We start from the raw sequence: 12,501 nt of genomic DNA on the forward strand, positions 1-12,501 counted from the left end.
ATGGGGTAGGTGTGACCTTCAGACATGGTTTGAGAGGGGACAGTTACCGCTCCCCCTGCAGATCAACACAGACTCTGTAACAGTTCAGCCCCAGAAGGGCTCAGCACCAGTGTTCCCTCTAATTTGTTCCACACGTGGGCAGAATAAATGTTATGTGAATCAAAGCATAGGAGGATGTGCACCATCAATAGAAACACAAGCTGCTTGCTGTGGGTGCTGTAGACACTCTGCTAATCATCTAGGCGGCACCTGAATCTCTCCTGGGTGGCCACCCAGGCGCTCAGCTTCCAGGAAACACTGGTCAGGGTGGTTAAGCACTGGAATAAATTGCCTAGGGAGAATGTGGAATCTCCATCATTGGAGGGATTTAAGAACAGGTTAGATAAATATCTGTCAGGGATGATCTGGCCCCTACCAGCTGTGATATTCTATGATTCTTTCGAAGTAGAGCACACTATGGCACTACAGTAATGCTGCTGCATAGCAATGTGGCCACAGATAAATCCATTCTCCTCCAAGGCTGGAGATTGGAAAGCTAAACACTCTCAATATCTATCGCACAGTCAAAATGCATGGGAAATGGACTTACCAACATTCCTTACTACTCATATTAACATGTTCTTTGGGATGAGTTAACTCTGGGGGTGAGACAAGAGTTCAATCTCCACGCCTATTCGTTCCATTATTTCTCGGGTTGGGCTGCCAATGAGGAGTCCAATTAGCAGCAATTATTTTTGGAGCTTGGCACGTGCCCACAAGGAACTAAAATGAGATATTTGAACTATTTTCCATAGGCCACTGAGCATCCATCAGAAAGCCATGTCTTTAGGTAACAGAGACTGAGTCAGTCATGACGTCCTTAGGCAGACCTGAATCAGTGATATGTTGATGAAAATGTCTGTATCACATTAGCATCTTCTTATGTCATCCAGCCTCATTTAATAGGGTATTTATTATTTCTGAGCCTCCCTTTCTTCTACTAAAATGGTAAGTCTCAGCAACATATTGCGAGGCTGGGTATTTCCACGCAATGTCATCCTAATGAGATTTTTTTGATCAGCACATCTACTGAGCTTCATACACCTGTGCATTCTCAGGGAAACTCATATGCTACATAGGTGTACACCAGGATCACTCGGGTGTTGGACTGTGAATCTACCAGTGTTACCCCTTGGAAATCTCTTGACGCTGCATTCTGCCTTAAGATTCTACAATGGCCTAGGTCTGTTTTGCCATTGCTTCTACGACACTCTACTTTAAAACCTTACTGTACTAGCAAAATCTGTTGCTCACTTTCCTAATGCTTCAGGACCATCACTGCAGCCCATGGACTAAATTCACTTTTTTCACTAGGTTCCACTAGTGAGCATAAAAAACCTGCAGCTGCGTAACATTTGCAACACCCTTCAGTCTGCAAAATTGAGATTAGCGATGTAGAAACTTTAAATATTTATTTTTAATTTGGGGATCTTAAGAGAGGCTGGCAGAAAGGGACTTTACTTTCAATTGCCATTTGTGATTTACATTCTCTGTGGTCTTGGGTTGGGTTCATGCACAGCTGCTTTCTGAAAATATACTACAGCAAGTTACTCCAAGGCTATGGTTTTAAATAGAGCTTTGGGATTTTTCTATAGAACACCGCAGTCCTTTTCATGAGGTACAGTAAGCTGGTGGACAGAAATTCCAATTAAAAAAAATAGAAGCATAGGCACATTTCCAAGTTTTACATGTGTAGTGGAAAAGCGAGGGGCCAAACACAGCTAAAATATTCCCTCCAGTTACATTTTATGTGCACAAGAATGGGACAAACACCACGGGCTAAGTTCCCTTCTGGGATAAGCCCTGTGTGCATTTATATGTTGCACTCACTCATGCCAATGGTGAACTTGATGCTACATCTCAAACCCACCCAAATTCCAGATACGTTGATAGAAAAAGAACAAAATGTTGGCTTACATGCAACAGCACATTTCCCATATTAAATGTGTTTCATGCCTCTCGCTCTCCCGTCCCACTCATCTCTAGCTTGACTCAAACTAAAATGGATGTGCGAAGAACCTGGTTAAGGAAAACATCTCCCACATGTTGAGGAAACAGTAGCATATAATGCTGCGGTGTCCAACGTCTGCTACTTGCCACATGTGACAAACAGCACACTGTTGTGGCGAATGCATGCATACCTAATTCATGAAAAATAATAAATCTTCGAATCCATCACACTTGCTCAAGATGATTAGGACTGGCTGCTCACCCAGCTGAGGAAGCCTGCCAGCTAGCGGGGAACCCCTGAAGGCACTGATACTGCCCATGCTGAAAGGGAGCACTGCAAGGCATGGCAAGGATAGGGGCTTGGTATCAGGCCCTCTAACACGCGGGGGCAGTGCTGCTATCTGCGTGCTACTCACAGGGAACAGCTGGAGCTGCGCCACCCCGCAGTCTGGGGCCGGGGGGGGGGGGCGTGGTTTTACAGACTACACAAGGGTCAAAGCCTTTCTTTGCTGCAGTGAGTCATGTTGCCATACTTGTGTCTGTGATTATGATGTCATCTCTTAGTTTCAAAGGCCAGAAGGTATTTATTTTTCTAACACTATTTAATAAACTGTTGTATAATATAAAGTGGCAAATATGGACAGTCGACAACTACAAGTGTGGCGCACTTTGAATTCCTATTGGTCACTGCTGGCATAATGTACCAGTGACACTTAGATACTATGGAAAATATCTTTCTAGTATCCTAGAAGCATTGGGGTAAGGAAGTGTAGTTCAGAAGAGCAATTTAAAACTTAAAACAACTTAAAACTAGAGCAGCTGTACCCTTGCTACCTGTTTATGAACACCTGCTCCATCTACACCTGAGTGAATGAGTCAATTAAAAATTCTTTAAGTTCAATTGGCACAACATTTGGGAAACATTTCAGGCACAACTCAGATACCCTTATACTGAGTAGTACTTTCCTCCACTAGTGGGTCCCACTGATTCAATAACAAGTTAATTGACTTCAGTGGACTACTCATAATCAAAGACAGGATGACTAAGAGAATCACAATCTGGCCTTTCCTCTCAAAATCTGAGGCTACATCTACATGAGACACAACAGTTGATTGCTGAAATGCAGTTTTAGATATGTCAACTGCATAGCTAAAATTGACCGATCAGCAGTTGGCTGCTTGGACTGTCCTCATGGACGAAGGCTGACGGTAGCATTTCTCCCATTGACCTTCCTTAATTCTTGCCACTCACAAGGAGTTTTGGGGTCACCATTGACCCCAGAAAGTCCATTTCGTGTATGCACGAAACAAAACCCCAAAAGATCAACCCTGAGCAGGTCAAACTTCCATGGCAGTACAGACGTAGGCTGAGAGCCTGTTTTACGTCTCCTCTTTCAAATTGACATTCCAGGGCTATCCAGCTTTCTCAAAATGTGTCTGTAATACAGCACGAAATGACTGCATTGTCTCTTTCCCTTCAGTGCACATGGCGTGCTAGAATGCCTCTGACAGAGTTTAAAAGCTGAATGACTGCAATTACGACACTAATTAAAGTAAGTTTTGTTTGCAGAACAGCTGTTGGCTGCTTTTTTCTTTTGAGAGAAAAAAATCTAGCTTTTATGCCAATGGAATGCAGGCTCCTGATTGGCTGGAGGTTACATCATGCCTTGGAACCATGCACTGCAAATTGCTTTTCATGATGTAGCACCTAAGCAAATGGCAGACTCATTAATGCTATTGGATGATTAGTCTTAATCCCTAAAGCAGCCTGATCATTACCCAGAGGGAGAGAGGTATGGGCAAATACTTATGATATAGCCTGATATGAAATGCTTTAAAGTTTGGAATAGGGTTCATTTATTCTTGAATTCCATGTAACTGAGTACAATTGAAAAGAACTGCGAGGCTAGCTCTCAAACTCAAAAATATGGTGGCCACCTAGCTACAGCCCAGGGAAAACTATCTTTAGGCCCAGTTTGACTAGATTTTAACACATCCCACCTTTGTTAAGACGTCTGTGGGTTGGTTTCCAGTTTTATGGAAAATAATTTTGGTCTTTTGCTTTAATGGTGGGAGCACTTCACACCTCTTAATTCTTCTTAAATTACAGTCAGAGGCATTTTCAGCTCACTCAAACAACAATTAAAGCCAAAAGCTGCTTCCTCTCCTTCAATGCAAAACCCCACTTAAATGGCCTTTGCACAGTGGTCTAAAGGAGACTTGAGGTGGGAACCCTGCTGTAAGCCAGGCATGCCACTGTCTCTACTCAATCCCATATTTATTTCTTGCCCAACACAGGGCAGGGAGAAATGCTAGCCCCAGTTACACCAATGGCAAAAATCCTGCTGTTTTCAACAATGCTAGGGTTTGACCCCAGAGTTTGAGGGGTTTGAAGATGTATCTCAGCATCATCCAAGCAGTAGAGTTCACGGCAGCCTTCAGAGGTGGAGCAAGAGGTGGGGGTAGGAGGAAGAGGAATGTAAATGGTGATCTCTGGCTAGGGCGATTCAAGATGTCAGACAAGATAATCACAACAGTCCATTCCGGACTTAAATATCGATTCATACCTGGCTCACCTCAGAATCAGACTGTGAGGCACAGGACATAAAAGAGCCGAGTATATTCTGTTCTCACTCTGAAAAGTAAAGCACTTTAAAAACCAAAAAGCCTTCACATGGTCTCCTCTGCTCCACTTCTATCATCTTCCTCCGCTCCTGCCTGCTCCACTTCCATTGCACAAAAGGTCAGAGGAATTTCAGGGTACATCTATACTATCCAGTAGAGTGACCCGGCCAGGGTCAATCTTCTTAGGTTCAATTTCACAAGCACAGTGGGGGGTTGTGCAAAATCAAACTATCAGGGGTCTGCAGTTGACTCCAGTACTCCTCAATCTCACAAGGAGTAAGGGAGATCGATGCGAGAGTTTCTCCCGTCAACCGCATTCAGTGAGGACAGCCAGGTAAGTCGACTGTAGATAAGTTGACTCGAGCTATGATCTACTGCCTATCTGTAATCTATTTTAAGGTGTAGCGTAGACCTGGCCTCATTCTTACAACACAACAGCTGGCCTACACAGAGAGCCTTCTCAATTCACAGCTGTGCTAGAGTAACTATTTCTGGGCCTGAAGCGTAGTCGTTTTTATCTCCAGTACAAGAAGCAAGAGGACAGAGTGATGTTTCCCATAACAGAAGGGTTCAGTACACATAGATCTTGGTTGGCTCCACACAGAGAGTTATGGAGCTGTTATTTTTTATTTTGCCATGGCTTTTCTAGGAAGTAGCCATTTCTGATGAATAGATATCGATGTGCTCAAAGCGAGGCATCCTCAATTCAGACATTCGAGTCTTAAATATTTGTCCTTGCACATATGTCCTATATTTCTACATCGCCAACAGAATAATTGAGGAGGCCAAAATTACTTCCAGGAAGGTTTTCTAAAAAAAATGAAAATATGTAGGATAAGACATCCTGAAACAGGTAAAACCTACAGTGGAAGGCCAGCTCAAAGGAAAATAGATGTTATTGGACAGAGACAAGTATCTGCAGCAATCACTGTGAGCCAGCACACACTTTCACCCCAAAGCAGTATCCCTGCCATCTGACACTCCTCTGCAGAATGAGGTGAATGGTACTTCTGTAGCAAGTTACGTAGCCAATGCTCTGTACATTGGATTACATTTTATGCTACCCCAAATCCAGAACTCATGCAAAAAATAAATGGGGGGTTCCCAGGCAGCACATGCACCCTGTTATCTGCAGTAACTGCCAGTTGGATTGCAAATAAAATCTAAGGTGCTGGCTTTGCCATAGCAGTGCTAGTTGACCTGGGACTGGCACACTTAAGTGCTTGCTGCTCTCCAAGCCAAGCTGCCATAGTGGCATTCTGCAGAAGTGCTTACCTTTAGAGTAACCTAAAATTTTATAACAGGATTAAAACATTTCTCCTGTTTGCTGTGTTTGATATTAAAATATCAATGGGAAATACCCTCCTTTCTAGTTTCTTATATTAAAATTAAAAAAGAAAATCCAAATCCAAATCACTGTAACAGACTGTTGTGCACGCAGAGTTGGTTTTTGCCTTTTTTTTTTTTTGGCAGGTGTATGTGTGTAAATGTGAGTAACAGCGTTGGACTTGCTTTACTATAAACCAGGCATTGTTTGCCTTCCAGTAAAACTACTGGATGTGTAAAAAACAATTCCCAGTGCTTGCTTTGTTTTTTTTTATAACCGTTCAGCGATACAATGATTGAAGAGAACGGCACATGCATCAGCTAGTTCCAGCCTGTGTGCTCATTCCAGATACCCGCATAGCTGAAGTGAAGCCTCCACTGCAGATTTTCATTAATAAAGTCCTATTTTGCCAATCATTTCAATGCACCCTTTGCTAATGCCCCTTTTCTGAGTACCCTTACTTGTGTGGTATCCTCTCTAATTGTCTATACATGTTATAGTGCCATTATAGGCAATATAATATGTTTCATGCAGTAGTGTCAGTGTTTCCTGTTATAATGGTGCTGTGTTACAATATGGCCAATGACTTTTCAGAGAACAAATGTTAAGTACAAGATTAGCACATGGCTGTTTGGGGCAAAGCAAAGGACAAGAATAGGATGTAGACACATATGATTTGGCATATATGGGCTCCAACTACTACTTCTTCAAGTCCAGTGCTCTGGCTGGCTGACGTCTCAATGGAGGGTAATCCTTGCATCTCGATCAGGCAGTTGTGCTTTGTGGGTAGGCGAGATACCTTCCTTGACCCTGCAGTAATTACTGGTGCTCAGACCTATGAGAGTGAGTCACCAACGACTTGGTTTATACAACTACAGATTTTATTAATGGCCATAAAATCATTCAGCCACAATCTCTGATTCTATCAGCCACAGCAATGAGTTGATCCTACATATCTCATTACATGTACTATGATGTAGGGTATATTACCCCCCTTCACACCCAACCCCTCTAAAACAGCCCAATATAACTGCTTTATCCAGTCCATAATGAGAGTTAAAGCTTCTGTGTCAGCGCTTTGAGCTGACTCTCTTTGCTATTTCCTCCCCTCCCCTCAAAGAACCTGGGAGAAGACCTGCTGCTGAATCATACAGGTGATGATGCTACATTTTCACGGCCGACTGGGCCAGAACTTTTCTTCTTTGCATTAGCATTTTTTTTAAATAAAGAGTTTAATTCAATCATCTGCAATCAGCTACTTTATAGCCAGGGCTTCTGCTTGCATGGCCGCGACTTTGATGTGACAAACCTCTAGCTCTTTCTCAGGATGCCGTAATGGAAATGACTCAAGGGTGTGTGCAGGATTTTCAACTCCCTATGCTCAGTAACGGGTTACTATGTGTAGGACATATTGAAACCGGGCTATGGTATGAGCCGTCCAGTTTAAGTGTTGCCGGAATTATTCACCAACCATTTAAGTTATGTGTGATGTCTAATCCGAAATGACTTGTTTACTTAGCCAGCTAAATCCAAACCCTCTGCTTTACAGCCTAGGTTTTAAACAATACATTTTATCACCACCACTACATGAAGGTTTGTTAAAACAGCTTTATGTTCTGTGAAGAGCTACATCGTGTTCCTGCTTTATGTGCTTTTAGAGAGCACAGGGCACTTTTTTATATTGCCGTCTGATGTCTCCAGAGCAATGACGCTGCACTAGCAAATTATGGTGTCACGTCAGGTTTGCAGACGATGAATTCACTGAAATCTGCTCCTGGACTCTGGCATAAAAACAGATTCCTAATAAGGTAGCTGAAGTTCTCCTGTGCGACAGGACAATTCCCAGATACCACACTCAGATAGCATTGCAATGAGCACATTGGGCGGAGAGTCCTACAAAACGCTCAAGAACAGCTCAGCATCTGGTCTGCTGCTTATTATGTCAATCCTCAGCCTCTCGCTATTCCCTGGTGTTACCCCATCCTCCCCTTTGGCTCTCATCTTATAGTGGGAGGTAAGGTCTTGGGGGTAGCGAGAACCTCTTCTTTCTATGCGAGCAGCTCATGATGGAGCCATGATTGTGGCCTCCAGCTGTTAGCACAATACAACAGAAAACTGGGGTTCCTGTCTAAAGCACGGACAGCTCATTTGACCCTCACAACCACTGCACTGAGGAAGCAGGGGAGATATGTGGGGGTGCACAGGGGGTCACATGCACCCCCAGCACCTGCCGTACCCCTGCACTCACCATCAGCGCTGTGCTGCTTCCAGTGAACATGGGGAGGTCCTGTCCCTCCCCTGAAGCAGTGCAGCCCTAAAACACACTGCTTTCAGGCCAGGCCAGGACAAGGGTTGGACAGTCACTGCATTCACTGGAAGAAGTGGGCCGGGGGTGGGGAGGGGAAGGAGACAGAGAGCGGGAAGAGGCGGGAGGGGGTGGAGCAGGTGCATAGCAGGGGGCAGGGCTGGTGGCCCCGATGGAAGTCCCATCACCATTCACCACCAGGTGGAAGGGTGCTGTGGCACAGTCCACGCAGAAGTACGACCGTTCCCCATCCAGCGCCACAGCTGGGTGGAACTGATCGAAAGAGGCAGAGCCAGGCTGGTGCGGGGATGTGCTAGGAAACCTGTGGCTGCGAGGAGCCAGAGAGCGCAGCCCCAGCAGATTAGCTGTGCTGGGAGTAAAAACAGGACTGTCACTGCCCCCCTACATGCACACACACCCTGAGCCTGTTACCCTTGCCGCAGTTTCGGCTCACTTGCACCTTGCCGGTATAGTAAGCATGTATCTATCTGCATCCATTGGGCTGATGGCAGGTATCTGACTCACTGCTTGGAAGTCAGAGCTGATCTTTTGCCAGAAACATTTCCTCCATGAAACACAGGGAATTGTCCACATCCATTTTGCGTGAGGGACAACCCACTGACAATCCACACAAGCCTTTGTTTCCTCTGGAGATCGAACAATTATTCATTTGAATATTTCTGATCGGAAGTTTTTCCAGATCTTTTCATGCTGCAAACGCTTTTCTGTGTGTTGATGTGTCTCGTTTCAGGGCAAAACCAGATGTTGAAACGTCAATGTGTTGGAATGATGCTTGTCTGCAGGGCTGAGAAGAGAAACACCAGGCCCCTGGGAAAGGCTGGGAGGTGGGTGGGGGAACTGGCTCTGGGCCCTCCCACGAGGAGCTGGACCTCGGGTGGAAGGGGCGAGGCTAACCTCCCCCAACCAGCCCTTCTGCATTGCCTGGATGGTGCTACCAAGGTGTTTGGCTCCAATTTAACCATCCCTGTCTGTTCAGGCCTACATTAACTTGTTAATTTCATTCTGTTATTTGAATGCCATTTTGATAACAATCAATTCTACATGCTTTTGCTCTTGGAACTGCAAAGTCCCATCTTTAGCACAAATGTTAGGCGAAACCCTGACATTTAGCAGAGGGCTAACAAAGGAGTGCAATCATGAGGCAGGAATCTGGCTGGCTTTCCTTTCCAATAAAGAAGCCACCTAGAACAACGAGCTAGCTGCCACCAAAAGGAAGCTGAACTTAGGTGGGTTGCAACTAAGCAAAAAAAAAAGAAAAAAAAATCACCCAATAATACGCCTGAAGCCGTGCAGAAGAGTCAACTGAAGGGAGAGGATGGAACTTTATAAATGGGAGGTTCTCACTGGCCATTTTAGAGAAGACCAAAGCAAGAGGGCAACACTGGGAAGGAAGTGGAAAGGGTCCAGGAGCCCTGAAAAGATGACAAAAACTCGAAATGGTCTAGAGTGGAGAGAACACTCTACCAAGTATTCTGCATAGAACAGATGCTTATTCTTCCACAGAGCTGTCTCTCTCTTGTGCCTTATCTTGGAATAAAATGTGACTGGTTTAGAAATTCCTTTACACGGCCTGTGCTCCCCTTACTTTAACTATCACATACTCATTGAAGGTGAAGCCATAATCCACAGAGCCCATAGTTTAAGTGTGGCTTGGGGAGGGGTGTGTGAAGTACACGAGCTATCGGGGGTCTTGTAAGGTACCAGCACCAGTTTGAGGTCTTAGGGAATTGGATTGCAAAGTCTAAATCTCAAGAGTGTAAGTCAGAGAGAAGATCTTCATGCCAAGAGTGTGCTTAGAAGCCCACAGCTTGAGCAATTACTAGACTCTGTCCAGACTCAGACACCCTAAAAGCATATTGGAGACAAGGTTTGGGTCTAATACAAAATCTGCAGTTGCACCAATCAGAAGTCTGTTTCCAACCAGCTTTCAGAGGGTTTCACAGAACCCATCCGTCAGCCCTGTAAGGACAGGATAGCTCAAAGCACTGAAAATGGGATATGCTTCCTCTTTTTCTTTTCCTCCTTGGTCACTGGCTTGAACTGAGTTATGGCTGCTCATGAATGAAAATTACTAGCATCTGCCTGCTGTTTGTTGGTTACGCAAAATGATTTTGTGGTCTCAACAAAGTTCCAAGTGGGTAAATGCCTAGATCACCAGAACCCTGGGCACGATTTATGCTAATTGTCTCTCAAGGAAGAGAGCCATCTTTGCATCAGCTTGAAATCTGAACTACGCCTGAGGCCTAGCACTGCTTCTTTTAGAGCTGGGTCCATGCACATCGATTCTGCAGTCTAGGGGAAGCCAGGACTCCTGCTGCTTAGAGGTGAGGACTTTGCTTTGCAGTGCTGTCATCCAACAATTTGCAGGAGCCCAACCCGTTTAATGATAATATTCATACAAAATCCCAGGAGATGTTAGTAGAAATCCTGGCATCCAGCAGAGGGCTAACGAGGGAAAGCACTCAAGGGGGGTGAGCCTGGGTAGCTTTCCTTTCCAAAGGAAAAGTCTCCTAGAACAATGAGCTTTAAAACAAAACTCCAATGTCCCTCCACCGTATGACTATAAGATCCTACTGAACCATTTGCACTGGGCTGCAACAATACTTTGCACTTCTGTCCTGCCTTCTGTGCAAGTACAGCAAAGCACTTCACCAGCATTAACCTCCCAAGCTCCCTTGGAGCAGAACTAAGAGTTTCACCCTCTGAGGACAAAACCGGAGCACACAAAATTAGATGACTTACGAATGGTGAGCACCACAGCTGGGAACAGAACCATCAAGTCGTGAACTCCAGTTCTGCGCTTTAAGCACTAGATTGGGGTAGGGAAATCTATGGCACGCAGGCTGGGTCCGGCCCACGGCTTGCCTTGATCTGACCCACAAGGCTCAGGACTCGCAACGTGCCCGCGCCCCCACGGCAGGGAGCACCAAGCTTCGTGGGCAGGAGCCAAGGCAAGAGAGGGCCAGATCTGGCCCATGGGTTCTGCCTCGTGGCAGGGGGAGAAAGCGGCTCTGCATGAACCCTTCTTTTTTGGCCCCAACACAGAGCCAGAAGGGCCCATAAAATCTACTGGCTCCAGGTCCTCAAAAGCGTTAATGTGGCCTGGAAGAATCCCTCAGTCTTGGTCCTCCCCATTCCCCATGGGGCTGGAGCACGAGGAGACGGAGGAGCCTCAGTCAGGGGCTACATCACTGAGGCCCATTTTTGTTGTTGTTATTTGTTTGTTTGTTTGTTTTTTGGGCTTCTCACTTGTCTGGCCTCTCTGAGATTCTGCACTAGACCATGATTCCTCCTGTGGGGCAACCGTCTCACCTTATATAAGCAATGCCACCAACTGGAGAGAAAACATTTATATCAAGTTGTGAGCTGGAGCCATGAATGCCAGGAGGGAACCTATCCCTGTGCTGCCCTTGCCTTCAGACTCCACCCCCGCAGCTCTGATTGGCCAGCAATTCCAGCCAACAGGTGCTGTGGAGGACAGTGTTTGCAAGTGAACACAGGGCAGCAAGGCCAGTGCTCAGCCACCTGCTTCCCCTCACCCCACCAAAGGGCAGCTGAGACCTCACCTGCATTCTTAGTCCCTATCTCCTGCCCAGACCCTGGGCCTGAGCTCCCTCTGACACCCAGCCCCCTTGGCTCCAGCCTGGAGACCTTCTGCATCTCAAGCACCTCACCCCAGAGGCCACAACTCCCAGTTACACTCAACACACAGCCCCCTGCCGCACTCTGAGCCCCTCATTTTGGTCCCACAAAATGAAATAGTCACAGGCCCCCAAGAGAGTTATTTCAGCCCTGCCTACAGGTGAGCTGATTGGGATTTTCCCCTCCTGTGTCCGACTCCCGGCTGATTTTTCTATGAGTCAGTGGCCAGTGACAGAAAAAAAATATCTCCGTCCCTACACTATAGCTTAGATTGCCGTCATTATTCAGACATCCATCCAAATGGTTTTCCTACATAAAACTAGCTTTGTTCATGCATTCTCTGCAGTGTCCATATTTGTGGTTAACAAACTATCACAGAAGCCTCTAAGATGCACACGTGTCTAATGTCACAGGTTTGACACACTAATGGGTCTTACCTTTAGGGACTCCCAAAGGGGAAATTGCACCAGAGAGAAAGGAATCTGGAAGGGGTAAAGAAAAAAAAAAGTCACAAAAACAAATTAGCTTGACATGTTCCTTGGTTGGCTAAATTAGGAACAGTTACTGTTCACTCCACGAACTGCAGCTTATT

General features: G+C 45.6%; 1 protein-coding gene across 4 annotated transcripts in view; it reads right to left on the reverse strand.

The window, feature by feature from the left end:
* The window catches only part of SLC25A26 (solute carrier family 25 member 26), a 166,223-nt gene that overhangs the window by 41,737 nt on the left and 111,985 nt on the right, over positions 1-12,501 (reverse strand). For all 4 annotated transcript variants that reach the window (XM_075005835.1, XM_075005837.1, XM_075005836.1 and 1 more), the window contains one exon: positions 12,347-12,391. In XM_075005835.1, coding sequence (XP_074861936.1) covers positions 12,347-12,391 — 45 coding nt within the window. The remainder of the gene's footprint in view (positions 1-12,346; positions 12,392-12,501) is intronic.

This window comes from Carettochelys insculpta, chromosome 11 (assembly GCF_033958435.1).
Source record: "Carettochelys insculpta isolate YL-2023 chromosome 11, ASM3395843v1, whole genome shotgun sequence".
Taxonomy (NCBI): Eukaryota; Metazoa; Chordata; order Testudines; family Carettochelyidae; genus Carettochelys; species Carettochelys insculpta.